This window comes from Mustela nigripes, chromosome 6 (assembly GCF_022355385.1).
Source record: "Mustela nigripes isolate SB6536 chromosome 6, MUSNIG.SB6536, whole genome shotgun sequence".
NCBI lineage: Eukaryota > Metazoa > Chordata > Mammalia > Carnivora > Mustelidae > Mustela > Mustela nigripes.
In genome coordinates, this window is record NC_081562.1 from 25177381 (window position 1) to 25193016 (window position 15636).

Here is a 15636-nt window from a genome sequence, read left to right on the forward strand (position 1 = left end):
CTCTCTCTCTGCCTGCTTCTCTGCCTACTTGTGATCTCTGTCTAATAAATAAATAAAATCTTAAAAAAAAAAATTAACCTCCATGCCCAGTGTGGGGCTTGAACTCATGACCCTGAAATCAAGAGTTGCATGCTCTACCAACTGAGCCAGCCAGGTGCCCCTTATTGTTTTAAAATACTTGTTTTAGGGGCGCCTGGGTGGCTCAGTGGATTAAGCTGCTGCCTTCCGCTCAGGTCATGATCTCAGGGTCTTGGGATCGAGCCCTCCATCGGGCTCTCTGCTCAGCAGGGAGCCTGCTTCCCCCCCACTCTCTCTGCCTGCCTCTATGCCTGCTTGTCATCTCTCTCTCTGTCAAATAAATAAATAAAATCTTTAAAAAAAAATACTTGTTTTAATATTCAGGTATGGAAAGCCAACAGATCACGAAATGACTGCCATACCAGATTTTATATTCTATAAAGTTCAAAATGCTGGTCCTGCATGGTATAATTATTAATTCAGTCATATTTTTTTCCCTCTCTTCAGGTTGTCCTCATCTCAAATTATTCCCCTTTCACTGGTGGACTTCGGTTTCATAGAACTATGGTCACTTGAATCTGGAAACACATATGTGGATTTTCCCCCCCTTCTGTGAATATATCTTGGAGAGTGGCAACTCCAAATCGTCATAGAATTGTTCTTATGATCTCCGGGCTCCATGATTTTTCTGTTTACTCATCCTTAAGAGAGTTCTGTTTTTATTAGCCAAGGGTTAATAAAGTAACAATTGGGAATAATTCAGGCAGAAACCAAAGGAAAAATTTCAAGTATAAAGGCAAAGAAAAATAATCAACAGGTAACAGGGTACCAATTTAGAAATCCAGTCACCAAGGGTGACAGAGTCGATATGATCAAGATCACACAAACACAATTAAGCAAGTATTCCAGCGCTGCAGTTTTCCACAGGCTTTGGGGTCCATAAGTAGTGGGAGTCTGGAAATTGTCCTTGACCTGCTCTATCAGCCCATTTCTTAGGTTACAGCAGTGTTTACCTCTGGTCTGGAGATGTCAGTACTAAGTGGCTAATTCTGTTTGATAATACTGAGATGCACTTTTTTCTCACAAGAGAATGGTCAGTATCAGTTCACATCTGTTTGGTTGATTCTCTCTCTACTAATTTCTCCCCAAACAGCAGCAACAACGCAGCACCATTTACTGAGTATCTACACTGTGCCAGGCACATTTCTAAGCATTTGTATGTTACTAACTCATTTCGTCTTTGTAATAACTTTATGAGGCAGAGCTCATTTAAGATAAGAGGAAAATAAGACATATAGAGACCAAGTAACTTGGCCAAGGTCACAGAAAGAGTAAATGATAGAGCCAGGATTTGAAAATACAAGTCACCAATAGAGCCAAAACTGTAATTTATTCACTATAAACAATGTAGAATTAATTCATTAACTCAGTTGAATATAGTACTTTGCATAGTTTTTTTTTTGGACCAGAAACTGGACTTGTTAATTTTAAAATTATCTAACAGATGAAGTTAGAAAATTCAATACATCATAACTCTCCTGGTAATATTTATTTTCAATCTCTCCTCTTCAGATGAGCTATAATTCATATGTATTTACCTCAGATTACACAACCTTAATACTGGCTGCAAAGAATTTTGGACTATAAAAACAATACTATTTGATTCTTACAAATTACTTTCAAGTCCAGCTCACTGGGTTTTTTTGTTGTTGTTTAAAGATTTTATTTATTTATTTGACAGACAGAGATCACAAGTAGGCAGAGAGACAGAAGGAAGCAGGCTCCCCGCCGAGCGAAGAACCTGATACGGGGCTCGATCCCAGAACTCTGGGAGTCATGAACTGAGCCGAAGGCAGCGGCTTTAACCCACTGAGCCATCCAGGTGCCCCAGCTCACTGGGTTTTTAAAACAACTCTTACGAGGCACCTGGGTGGCTCAGTGGGTTAAGCCGCTGCCTTCGGCTCAGGTCATGATCTCAGGGTCCTGGGATCAAGCCCTGCATCAGGCTCTCTGCTCGGAAGGGGGCCTGCTTCCCTCTCTCTCTCTGTTTGTCTCTCTGCCTACTTGTAATCTCCCTCTCTCTGTCAAATAAATAAACAAATAAATAAAATCTTAAAAAAAAAAACAACCTCTCTTACGACACTAGAAAGAAAATATGGTCAACATATGGCAATACTGATTCCTTTAATTTACACTAAGACTGTATAATCCAATAAAAAAATAGTAAAAACTGAAAATATGGGCAAAGGATAGAAAAAGGCAGTTCAAAGAAAAAAATATACAAATGGAATAATACAAACAAAAACATATTAGACTTTATCCTTGATAGAAGAAGTACAAATTCAAACAAATATATAATTTTAATCTGGTAGTTGGCAACAGTTAAATTTGATCATGTTTAGTGTTGGCAAGGGTATGAGGAAAAAGATACTTCGTACACTATAAGTGGGAGTATATCTATAAAAATATAAATATATCCATTGACTGAGCAATTCTACTAGCTATCTATTTTATGGATATAATTATAAAAGAATGCTTAAATGTACATATAAGAATACTGACTACTATAGCCATTGAAGAACCCCACTTACATTATTAAAAAGTCAAAGGATACATTCCTATGGTATTATGCATATATTTGCATATATATATATGAATAAATCACACTCTAAATGATCTGGAAAAGAACTGGTTACAGTGATCAGTGATTACTTCTGGGAAGATAAGAGGAACAGGGGAAGAAAAGGAGGATTAAGGGTCAGCTAATGCTTTCCCTGTATTATTTGACTTTTTTATAATAAGAATATATTCATGTGTCATTTGTGTGGAAAAGGTGCCCAGCATAAGGCCTGATTTAAAAGGTTTTGAACTGTTAGCTTAGCAAATGACTAGAATGATCCTGTGTTCTTTCCTATATCAAAAGTTGATCTAGTCAACTATTACACAATAGTTGATCAATAGTTGATCTAGTCAACTATTACACAGTTTCATTACTTAAAATATCAGTACTACATCAAAGCCATACCTAATAGTATGATGTCAGTACAGACGTCATCTGATCTCTGCAACTCTATATTAAACACAAGAAGCAATAGGAAAAGGCAGTTAGCTACTAATAGAAGGCGGTAGGAGGCAGGAGGCACTGGCACAAAGACATGAAATTGTATAATGGAAAAGTGACTTAGTTAATGAACACCTCAACTTATAATAAACCTGTACTTACCTAGAAGCCTTTGTTTCCATTCCCTTGTTAAAAGAATTCATCAAATTACTTATGGGTAACTTTTCTTTAAAATTTGTATCCATTTTTTATTTCTTCAGAAGAGAAAGTACTATAATGTTAAATATTTTTATAAGTTTCTGCCACGTCAAAGGAATCTCTAAAAGATCTTTTATTCAAAACAAAATCTTTAAGGAAAAGATGTCTGTAATTAAGGGCATTTGATGGAGAATATTAGCCTGGAAATGATTATTAGCAATTAAAAATATTTTGATTCTTTTATCTTTGAATATAATTTAAAGCTATAGGTCTAAATGTAATTATCACATATAGAACAGCAATTTCCTGGGAAAATCTAATGAAAAAGGAGGAATTCCTGTAGTTAATTGCTGATTCCCTTATTTCTTCCAGGCTAACTGCAGAATACCACAAAATAAGCTGATGAGGAAGACTGTCATTACCAAGTTACACAAGATAGCTATTTTTTCTATTTTTAATGAAGAGCTAAAACTGTCATAATTAACAAACCCTACAAAATAAATTTCCCCATTACTATTAATTATATTGCCAATATACTGAATTTCTACAGACTTCTCACTTATCTTTAAATCAGTATGCAATCAGAAAATATAATTTGAAAATAACAACTCACTGCCTCCCCCACTCCCAATCTTAAACCTTGGACAGATAATATCATAAAAAAGTACCTTGCAAGATTGACTATGAAATAACAGGGAATACTTTTGGAGTTGACACATTTCAACATAACTTCTAAGTTACTACACCCAAAGCCTTGAATCCAAGCATTAATTTAATTGTTCCTCAATACGAACAAAGCAAAATCTAATCACAGAAATCAAGAAGATTAAGTAAGCAAAAAGCATCCATAAAAATTGGTCCTATTTATTAAATAAACTACTACTCACGGGCAGCATAGTTTAATTTCTCCAGTTGACCTAGATGAAAAATTTATTGACTTCTGCCCATATTCTTTTGATCCATACACTTCTTTCTTTGATGGTTCCCACTTGTTTCTCCAGAAGAGCTACACTACAAAATGGCCACTGAACTGGAGGGTGTGTCTTCATCATTACTAAGCATTTTCCTATCAGAAGCAGCTCTTTGAAAAAACCTCAACATAATTTCTTCATTTTCACTCAGTATTACTCAGTGACTTCAGAAGTAATAGAAAAAATAGGGTTTTTAAAATGCCTTTAAAAGATATTACTTAAAACTTGTCTTTAAAATATTTTTATACTAGCTGCAGGTAAAACATATACTCATAAATTTTCCCGGCTGCAGGCTTCTAAAATTTTCCAATCAAAATGCATCCAATTCAATTAATCTTACATGAAATGTTATACACAACAAAAAGTTTTAAAAAGGGTAACTACATTTTTTTTCTACACAAAAGCACAAGTGTACTTCAGAACAATAGTATCTAGTCCAAGACAAATATAACCATAAAAAGAAAGCTGAAGAGATGCAAAGGGAGAAAATTGACTTCCACAGCTCACATGATCAACTGAATATAAAAAGTCACAGTAACTTGGTCTTAACTAAGAGAAAGGAAGACAGCAATGGTTGGTTGAGTGCTCTCTAGTTCTGACACTACCCTTATATCATCCAATATCTGGTTAATCAATTGTCATATAATGGGCCACTTACTGAATGCTGGGAAGAAGTAAAGGGAGGAAGCAAAACTCATTTTTAACTACTTCAGGAAAAAAAAATAATTAGAACCAGGTCAAACACTGGCAATATGTTGTTGTGAGAAGAGCATGCAACAGACATTAACATGAGGTCTGGAAATTACTAGATCATGTCCAACCTTATTCTCCTTTCTCCTCATCCCAAATGATAATAATAAAAAGAGTAGAGAAAGATTTTGTGGTTCTTTTAAGAGATAAAGGAGAGATTTTACTTCAAAATGATGTATTCTGTCCTTTCATCAGAAGGGGAGAATCTGTAAGGTAAAGTAAAAAAAAAAAAAAAAAAGGACAGGACACTTTAATAACAAAGGTTAAAGAGATATGAGATTAAATGGTATGGATTAATCAGCAGAATCCCAACTTTGGGAATTTAGGCAACAATGGTACAGACCCAGGAAAACTAAAATTAAGTAAGGGTTTCTGATCTAAAAAGGGACTGGAAATGGGAAGAATTTCTTTCCTGTATTTCTTAATTAATGAAAGACTATAAAGGCTCTCATTTATTCAACTTACAAGATTTGAGAAAAATTTAATACTGAAGCATGATCTGGTTAACCCCTTTATAATAAATAGGACAAATTTTAGAAAAAAATCAAATGATTCATTCAAGAGATCCTTGCTAATTAATGTCATTCTCCTGACTACTAGTATAGTCCTCTTTCCCCAACGCTTTTAAAAAATGAAAGCCTTTGGGGCACCTGGCTGGCTCAGTTGGAAGAATATACAACTCTTGATCTCGGGTTGTGAGTTCAAGCCCCACATGAGGTATAGAGATTAAATTCAAAACTTAAAAAAAAAGGAAAGCCCTTAAGACAATCATAAAAATAACTTAAGCACTGTATATCATAACTTGAGATAAAGAAAGTTGCATAAATGCAACACATATAAGTAAAAAAGAGAGAGACCTTAGTACCTTTTGGAATGTTTATATATTTTTTAAAAATGTTAAAGTCTTTTTCTTTTTGCCCCAAATCTTTTTGTTTCATTGGTTTTATTTTATTTTTTATATTTTTCATTTTTTTAAAGATTTTATTCATTTATTTGATAGACAGATCACAAATAGGTGGAGAAGCAGAGAGAGAGAGAGAGAGGAAGCAGGCTCCCCACTGAGCAGAGAGCCCAACATGGGACTCCATCCCAGGACTCTGGGATCATAACCTGAGCCAAAGGCAGGGGCTTTAACCACTGAGCCACCCAGGTGCCCCTTATTTTATTTTTTTAAATGTTAAAATCCTTATTAGAGCTCTGAGGCTATGTGAAGAAACCAAAAGGGAAGAAACAACATGACCCATACAGAAAAAAATCAAAGACTTATTCCCCAAGAATAATTTTTATAATTCCTGTTAAATATACTTACTATTGTACATCTGGTAATAACCTAGCTTTGGCCTTACTGGTTAATCTTCTATGTCAATAGGGTTCTAATTTAATAACTCCATTAATAAGTATTCTTTCTACTACAGATAAAAGCATGAATTTTGCTATGACTCCAATCTATTCAGTAACATAGTATTTTATATAATGCAACTGTGGAGAACTTTATGTACTACAGAAAACTGAAGATACATTTTAAGTGAAAATAAAATGATATATTACCTTAAATTTTATAATTATTCCAGAAAGCAACTCCATTATCAAAATAGCAAATACTGTCAAAATATATATTCATAGAAAAAAAAACCAATTTACTTCCACTAGGTCAAATCAATAATGCAAGGAGAAAAGAATCCACAAATGATACTTACAAAAAATGCCTTAACTTTTTTAGAGATGTATAACAACCTCTAAAAATATAAGGCATACTGGAATTAAAATTTTAAAAAATAAAAAATAAAACAATAAAAATAATATAAAAATAGGAGAATCTCTCAAGAGAGGATTTTTTTTTTTTTTTTTTTGTAAAGAGAGAGAAAGAGAGAGAGAGCAAACACAAGTGAAGGGCAGGGAGAAAACCCCAAGCAGGTTCCAGGCTCAGCATAGAGCCCAAAGCAGGGCCCAATCCCACAACTCTGAGATCATAACCTGAACAGAAATCAAGAGCTGGACGCTCAACCAAGCTACCTGCGGGAGCCCTGAGTGAGAGAGGATTTTTAAAATTTACTTTTAAATGTGCAAGACTGTGTGAGAGCCATCTCACATTTATCTGGTTGATTTAGTGTGGGGATTGGGATAGGGGAGCTAAACCTGAACATAGTCCCAACAAAGAGTTAACATTTAATACTTTACTAAGAAGTATGAAGGAGGGAAAGAGATCCATATAAGAGGCGCAAAATTTAGCTTTCAAGTCATTAACAAAGGAAAAGAGAATGAATCTCAACAACCACCAGAAAGAGTTCAACTACAGGGAGCACGGTTACTACCGACAGGAATGTGAACGAATAAAGGGTACCTTCAGGCCAACTCTGTAGCCCTATAGGGAATTACAATGGTTTAGAGGCACTACAAATAATGCAAAGAGGTAGAAATATTTGTCCTTCAGATAAAAAGTTATTTTCAGGTACTCTTCCCTCTGGGAATGGAAGGATTCAAAATAGGATGAATGACTCAAAGTTTCTGCAATTAATTTATAATGAAAAGATATGAAAGCTACAAAGGGGCAACATCAGAACTTTTAAATACCTGCCTAAGGTCAATAGAGATTTCCTACTCTCAAAACATCTTAAAGGTAACATTATGGAATAAAATGATGATACTGATATTTCAGTATTTATTTGTTTAGTACCCATGTTAGATATGCTGTTCATAATTTTCTAACTTTGTTCAGCCTGCAAGGTCCAAGTCTGAGGTTACACTGTCCTTTTCACTGGAGCCTCCTGGGGTAGTTGGGCTCCAAGATAATTAAATTAACTTTGAACATATATATATGGAATCTAGCACTGATAAAATGAAGGCAGTCAGATTCTCAGGCAAGGACTGGGACCCAGACCTGGGAATCTCACTCTTCCTTTCCTTTCTTAATTCCTCTACAACACCATCTTTCAGTGTACCCCTAGCTCACCCAGACTATCACAACTCAAATGTGACCTCTGGGCCAAAATTATAAGAAAAAAAATAGTAGGTTGATTAATACTCCAGGAAACTGGTATTAAGTTGATATCAAATCAAAACACTTAAAAAAGAGTTTTAAGCAGGGAAAGAATGTATTTGGAATATTTTGTAAAATTATGGTTGACTTAAAATGTTAAATTTTAATGTTAAGGTAGCATATGACATTTTGAGTAAGTCTTAAGACATAAATGAGTCTGATTTCTGACTCTGAAAGTCATTATAATAACAGTATTAAAACAAATACACCAAATATATCCAGTAAAATTTTCTTAGGGAAACAGACGTTAGGTCCTATGATGGTTGTGATAAACTGAGTTTGTTCAACCTCCATTTTATCTTCCTTCTTTATAGTGTGCCTCTTATGTTAAAGAGACAGGAAAGCTAAAGGTAAGATTTCCCAAATTATTTTGCAGCTCGAGTGCTAGATATAAACTGGGCTTTTTCTTTTTCTCTTCCTTCCTTCATTTTTTTCCTTTCTTATCTCCTCCTTCCCTCCCTTCCTCCCAGTATGTGTTACCGGCTTTCTGGTCATGCAGAGGCAATTATAGTAGAGACAGTGGATAGATTCTGAGTTACAGTCCCACTGCACCAGCTTTGTGGGTTACTGAGAGGCAGCTGTGGTGATGGTCTCCTGATTCTTACGTTGTTGCTTATGATTGTGATCATGTGTTCTCAGATTCAGCTTGATAGACACTGGGTTCCTCATCTTCCACTATCCTCCCAGGCTGATGTCCCAACACCCCCTGGCCTGTCTTCACCAAGAATCTTATTAGGTCAGCTTAACCAAAACCCCTCAAACCCCAGGGTCTCCTCTTAGAAACGAAGTTCCCACTTGCCGGTGCTATAATTACAACTGAGCCTGGTTCTACACAAAGATCTCTTTTCTCCTATTTTGATGGTTGGGATTAAAACCTGTTTTTATTGCTTAAATACTATCTAGCTCTGGTTTTTAATAGTATCTCCCATATATACATGAGGTATACATGTTAACAAACTTGTTTTTTTTCTTGTTAATGTATCTTTTAGTACCAAGGGTCTTAGTCAAGAACTCACAAGGGCAGAAGGAAATTATTTTTGTTCCCTGCATTCCCTGTTCGTAAAATCATTTCTAGAACACAGAGATGAGAAACTGACTCATTTAAAGGTGAGCAGTAAAAGAATTCATGGATTAAAAGATTCAGTATTGTAAAGACCAGGTGAGTCTCTCTAAATCAAGCTACAGATTCAAAGCAATCCCAGTCAGAATCTCAGTAGGTTGTTTTTCAACTGAAACTGACAGGCTGTTTCTAAAATTTATTTGGAAATGCAAAGGACCAAAAATAGACAAAGCAACCCCGAAGGAAAATAAAGCTGAAAGGTTTTTCCTACCAGACACTAAAACCCATTATAAAAAGTTATAGTGATTAAATTAATGTGTTATGGCACAAGAATGGTCAAACTGATCAATGGAAAAGAGAGTATCCAGAAATAAAGCCACACATTCAAGGTATCCTGATCTATTACAAAAGCAACACAGTAGGTAGTTCAGTGGGAGAAAGAATCACCTGCTGAGTAAATACGAGTTAATGGGACATCCATTCAGGGAAAAAAAAATAATGTTGATCTTTATTTGATCTTCACTTGATCTTTACTTGACCATATAAAAATCAGTTCAGATGGATGACAGATCTAAAGGCAAAAGGTAAAATGAAGCTTTTAAAAAAAGTATCTGTCTAACCTTAAAGTAGGCAAATATTTCTTTAAAAGCACTAACCACAAAAAGAAAAAGGTTTAATTGGATTATAAGAGTTAAGAGCTTCTGTTCATTAGAAGACACTATTAAGGGGTGCCTGGGTGGCTCAGTGGGTTAAAGGCTCTGCCTTCGGCTGGGGTCATGATCTCAGGGTCCTAGGATCAAGCCCTGCATCTGGCTCTCTGCTCAGCAGGGAGCCTGCTTCCCTTCCTCTCTCTCTGTGGGTCTCTGTCGACTTGTGATCTCTGTCAAATAAAATCTTAAAAAAAAAAAAAAAGACACTATTAAGAGAGTGCCACATATATTCTGAGATATTTGAGGTATATATATCCAGACTGGTATCCAATATATGTAAAGAACTCCTTCAAATAAGTACAAGAGATAGCAGAACTGAAAAATATGCAAAAAACATATACTGGCTTTACAAAAGTGGATTTTACAATGGATGGGTTCATAAGCATATAAAAAGACTCTCTTTTTTTTATCAGGAAATGCAAATTAAAGGCAAGAGGACAGACCAGAAGGCTAACAAGAAAGACTAATATTAGCAAGTGGTGGTAAGGATGTAGTAGAACCAGACCTCTTATATACTGCTGGTAGAGGAGTATAAACTGGTACAGCTGGGTTGGAATAGTATTTGACAAAATCTACAAAAGGTGAATATGTGCATCTCCTATGACTCAGTAATTTTACTTCTAAGTATATACTCAACAGAAAAACGTTCAACAAAACGTATATTCTAAGCGGCACTATTCATAATAGTCCCAAATGGGAAACTACCCAAACCATGAACTGTAGAACAGACTGAAAAGTTGTCATACATTCACAGGGAATACTATGGAGAAATAAAAAATGCTCGCATGACAATACAGATGAACCTAACAAAACCAGAGAGCAAAAAAAGTCAGCTAAAAAAAGAGCATATACAAATGCAATTGCACAGTGGAGGCAAAACTAAGGTAGTTATTACAAGTCCGAATAATGGTTTTCTCTGAGGTGGGCAGGACTGACAAAGGAAATAAGAGGTAAGTAACTTCTGGTGGGCTCGGTGATGTTGTTTCTTGATTTGGCTATTGATTACATGGGTGTATTCAACATGTTAAAATTTGTCAATCTGCACATTTATGATTTGTATACTTTTCTTATGAATATTATCCCTCAATAAAGATCATATGATAAAAAGCAAATAAACAGCAAATTGGAAATGATTTTCTACAAGTGTAATAAGGTTAAGTAACACATGAAGAACTCATGCAAATCAATTTTTTTTGTTTTTGCAAATCAATAAAGAAATATTTTATTTATTTGTTTGAGAGAAAGAGAGAGATAGAGCAAGTGAGCAAACGAGCAGGGGGAAGAAACGAGAACCTGAAGCAGACTCTGCACTGCGCTGGAAATGGGGCTCGACCCATAACTGCGAGATCATGATCCCAGCTAAAACCAAGAGTCAGATGCTTAACTGATTGAGCCATCCACGTGCCCCTACAAATTAATTTTTAAGAAGCTGGCATCAAGGGGTGCCTGGATGGTTCAGTTGCTTAAGTCTTGGGACTCTTGATCTGGGGTCAGGTCATGATCTCAGCGTGGTAGATTGAGCTCTCTTGGCTTCAGGCTTCAGGTCTGCACTGGCAGTGGAGCTTGCCTAAGTAAGATTCTCTGTCTCTCCCTCTGCATCGCGCCCCCAACCTCACCAAAGAAAAAAATTAAAAAAAAAAAAAAAAAGAAGCTAGCGTCTAAGAGGAAAATGAACAAAATACACAAAAAGAACATGCAAAGAAAGAAAAAAAAATGGTTCCAATGAATCCATAAAATATGAATTAGAACAATGGAATGATATTTTTCCCTGCCAAATTAGCAAAGATTAAAAGAAATTAAAAAAGCCATTGCTGAGGATTTGGTGAAATTGATATTCTTATTCCTAATGGAAATGTAAGATAGTATAACCTTTTTGTATGAGTCTTTAAAAATTGTCATATCCTTTTGACCCACTAGTTTCATGTCTAGAAATTATTCTAAGGAAAAATCAGAGCTGCAGTTAAAGATGGAATCATATCAGTGTTATTACAACGGTGTTTTGAAACAATTTAACTGTCCATAATGGAAAAACTGTTATATTAAAATACACACACATGCTGGAATATTATGTTATCAATAATGTTTTCAAAGAGTAATGAATGAAGACTCATGAAAATTTTAAATGAAAAATACATACAAAATTCTACATGCTATGATACCTTTTGTTTTAAAAAATGTCACACGCTAAACATACACTTGCTTTAAAAAAAGTCTGTAAGAACACAATATTATAATGTTAATGGCAGCCATCATTGATTGGTAGGATAAAGGATGATTTTAATTTAATGGTTTATTTTCTACAATGAAATATGTTTTTTTTTTGAGCATTACTATTATATTCAGAAATCTAAGAAAAAATAGGGTAAAAACAAAACAAAACAAAAAAAACATCCGCCTGGCTTTCTTTACCCTAGAAATCTGAGCAACCTAGATTTTTGTCTCCTTCAGCTCCCACCTTCAATATGTAACAGTTTCCTTGATTTTACCTGTAATTCTAAGAATTACCTGTCCAAGCCATCATTCCATTATTTCTTCTCTCATTTCCAAAATTCAGATACTTGTCTTCCCAAATGAGCTCCTCGAATCCACTGTTCGTTTTGGTAAAACGACCTCATCTTCCACTACTTCCACATTCTAGCCACATCAAACCACTTTATATAGCGACCCTCCACGCTCAAGCCTCTGGAAAAATCCACGCCAGGTACCTTCACACCTCCTAACCTTGGCATGCTCAGTTCTCTCTCCCGGGAATGCATTTTCTCCATTCGTTCTAATCCGATTCATAGTTACCATGTACCTCCGATATCCTTTTCTGGGTGTAGCTTCTCTGAGACCACACCAACAGAGTGCCGTTTCCACATCAATCCTCCAGTAACAGTTAATACATATTTCGACATTTATCATTCTGCACTCTTTAATAGCTAGCTTTCCCAGTGTATGGAATAAGCCATTTCTTTTTAAAAATTCCTTAAAATCTGGTTGGATGAGTGAACATAGAGCATACATATATGCAATATATCTACACTGCGTGTGAGCTTCACCTGTATCGGATAGATAAACGGCAATAAAACACTCGCCTGCCTTTTTTTTTTTTTTTTCCTCCCATTCAAGATGGCAGAGAACGTCTTAAAATAGTCCCACACAAAAGCACTCACACCCAGAGCCTCGAGTCAGAGGAACTGGCTACACCTAGCGCCAACAGCAAAGGACAAAAGAATTGAACCTAGATGTTGAGATGGCTCGGTCCTAATCACTCTCAGTAGGTCCCCATACAGATTTTCCAACGTGTTAGAAAACTGGCACCTGCTGCCTTCATTAACGAGGACCACGCCTCGATCGGGAACAGTGACCTGAGCCACTTCTGGATACTGACCCAAAAAATCGAGGATGAAAAAGGGGGAGGCTAAGCAGTACTGAGGAGTATCCAAAATGCACGATTGGGCCCCGCCCCACCCGGGCGCAGAAGCCCCGCGGCGTATCCATCTCCCGGGAAGGAACAGGCAGGGCTCCGGACCACCGGCCTAGCAACCGGGGCCCCAGCTGAGAATTCTGGGCGGGCCTGAGGCGGAGATTGCCACGGCGAGGGTGCCCGGGGCTACACCTGTCAGGAGGCGACCAACTCTAGGCCCCGAAATCGCCGAGATTCGGTGACCCAGGCTGGTAAGAGCGTCGCCGGATCCCTTCTCCCGGGATCGGCCCTTCGCCTTCCCCCTTGACCTTCTTAAACAAAGGCAATCCACACCCACCGCCATTTTCCCCTTACCTCAAAAACCACCTCTTCGTCAAACTCTGGTGTCATCCTTCTCCGCCATGCCACCCGCCTCAGCACGATGGGAAATGAAGGCGGGAGAACAGGCAGCACCCCGGCTTCTGCTACAGAACGGTCTCTTCTGTTCAGAAAACTACAATTCCCAGAATGCTCGCAGCTCACGCCCCCTTTTCAGGACCACTTATTGGAACAGAGCATGAGCGTGTGGGCAGGAGGGGCGGGAGCGGGCGGAAGCTCGAGCCCGCTGATTGGAGGAGCCTGGAGCTTTTGTCCGCCTTTTACGGCCGCGACTAGCAGGGGGCGCCTGAAACACTGATTTTTTATTTTTTATTTTTTTTGGAGCTGGAGAGGAGCACGCGCCGGCGGAGCCGCGGTGAGCCTTGCTCGTGCCCGCGCCTGGCCGTCCTCTCAGAGCTCGGCTGGGTGGCGCTCGTGCCCGCCCGCCGCCTGCGGCTCGCGCCCGGGAGCGCCGCCGGGTCCCTGAAGCCGGTCGCGTCCTTTGTGCGGCGCTCGGGTTGCGCCGCTGGGCAGCGGGACGGAATGCGGGCGCTGCGGAGTCTCTGCTCTTCTGCTCAAACTCTCGAAACAATGGAGTGTAAGAGGAGCTTGGACTGAGGGGGGCGAGCGGGGAAGCGAGCTGCACGGGGAATCATGACTTCTGCCGCGGGTAAGTGACGGCGCTCGCGCTGCCGCCGGAAAGTTTGGAGGGAGCGCTGCTAGTCTTGGGCTCTGGAGCAACTTTCTCCTCACGGGTGCGTTAACGGTGTTCCCCCTACCTTTCCCGAGGGCTGAGCAAATGGGGGAGCGGACGGCTTGTGCCTCCGGATTTTCTCGTCCCTTCCTGCGGAGAGGGGCTGGTTGGAAATGGGGTGTCTCTTGGGACCTCCCTTTAAGCGGACACCCGTGTTGGGAGCTCTTTGCGCCAGGTGAATCACGGAATGTGACGAGGGAGACATTTGCTCGTCCCTCCTAAAGTCTGGGGGACTTCGCATTTGTGTGTGGAAGTAGTTTAGGTTCCCATGTTAAGAAATCAGTTCTTCTAGGAAAGGCAGTGTTCCCGGACGGCTGAACTCAGCCACTGTGCTGAGTCGCTGTGAACCTAGTCTCTGCTGGAAACCCTGACCTTTACTGGCCGGAGAACTTTAGACAGTGTGACTCCAGCCCTGGTGGTTTTCCCTCTGTTATCTGAAAAGCAGGGGCGTAGAATTGTCTGTCGATGGCAGTTTTTTTGCTCCTCTTCACCCAGTTTTTATGGATTTTTTTTTTTCTTTTTCTACCTGATTAGTGTAAACGAACCCTTATTTTCTGTCTGCCTTCCAGAGTCCTTTCTCTGCCTCCAAATGACAAAGCCTGTAATTTACCTTTGTGTGGAGTTTGAGCAATTCTCGACGTTGTATTTCTAAACAATCTTAAGAAACAGTTCTTATTTTCTGAAAATAATTAGTAAAGTCATTGCAGATAACTATTAAAATCACTTTATAAGACCATAGGTTAATTTTTTAAACCAGAACTTAGTAATATATGGAGTATTGTGGGTTTTTTTCTATGTGTTTTTTGGCCATGTTCAAAGAAAAACACGTTTCACTAGAAATTTTATAGAAAAACGATGTAAGGCTTCCCCTCAAACTTGCTTCTAGAATCAGCACTTAAGCACAATTAAACTTTCTTTGCTTTTCTTGGCATTTGTTTTAAATTCCTGCAACTTGAAGCTGTCAAACAGCACTCTAAATGTTCTGATTTGTATTATTTCTAAAACAGATATATTGGAGCGTTGCGTCGCTCGATGTAATCCGATTACAACTAACAAGGCGAGAAGTTAGCCAACAGCAATAAGAAAGCAAGGAATGAAGTATATCGGAAGATGTTGTGCATGTTTCCTTTTTAATGTTACATGTATGTAGAGGAGATATGTTACCATATACTATGGAAGTTAAACTCTCTTTTCCTTACTAAGGGAAGACTTTTTACTTACTTGAGGTGAACTATTTTCATCTTAAATTTCTGTGCCTCACCATTCAGTTTTTCTTTATTACTGACCCAATCCAGTTAGTTAAAATTTTAA

At 38.1% G+C, this 15636-nt stretch overlaps 2 protein-coding genes across 7 annotated transcripts in view; one reads left to right on the forward strand and one right to left on the reverse strand.

Annotated features, from left to right (window-relative positions):
- The window catches only part of VEZT (vezatin, adherens junctions transmembrane protein), a 65624-nt gene extending 51894 nt beyond the window's left edge, over nucleotides 1-13730 (reverse strand). For 3 of the 4 annotated variants that reach the window (XM_059402329.1, XM_059402327.1, XM_059402331.1), the window contains exon 1: nucleotides 13569-13730. In XM_059402329.1, coding sequence (XP_059258312.1) covers nucleotides 13569-13604 — 36 coding nt within the window. In that variant the 5' untranslated portion in view covers nucleotides 13605-13730. The remainder of the gene's footprint in view (nucleotides 1-13568) is intronic. The other variant, XM_059402328.1, reaches the window with a different exon arrangement.
- A 279-nt stretch (nucleotides 13731-14009) lies between these two features.
- Nucleotides 14010-15636, forward strand: part of FGD6 (FYVE, RhoGEF and PH domain containing 6) — a 131464-nt gene continuing 129837 nt past the window's right edge. For all 3 annotated transcript variants that reach the window (XM_059402333.1, XM_059402335.1, XM_059402334.1), the window contains exon 1: nucleotides 14010-14241. In XM_059402333.1, the coding sequence (XP_059258316.1) occupies nucleotides 14226-14241 (16 nt within the window). In that variant the 5' untranslated portion in view covers nucleotides 14010-14225. The remainder of the gene's footprint in view (nucleotides 14242-15636) is intronic.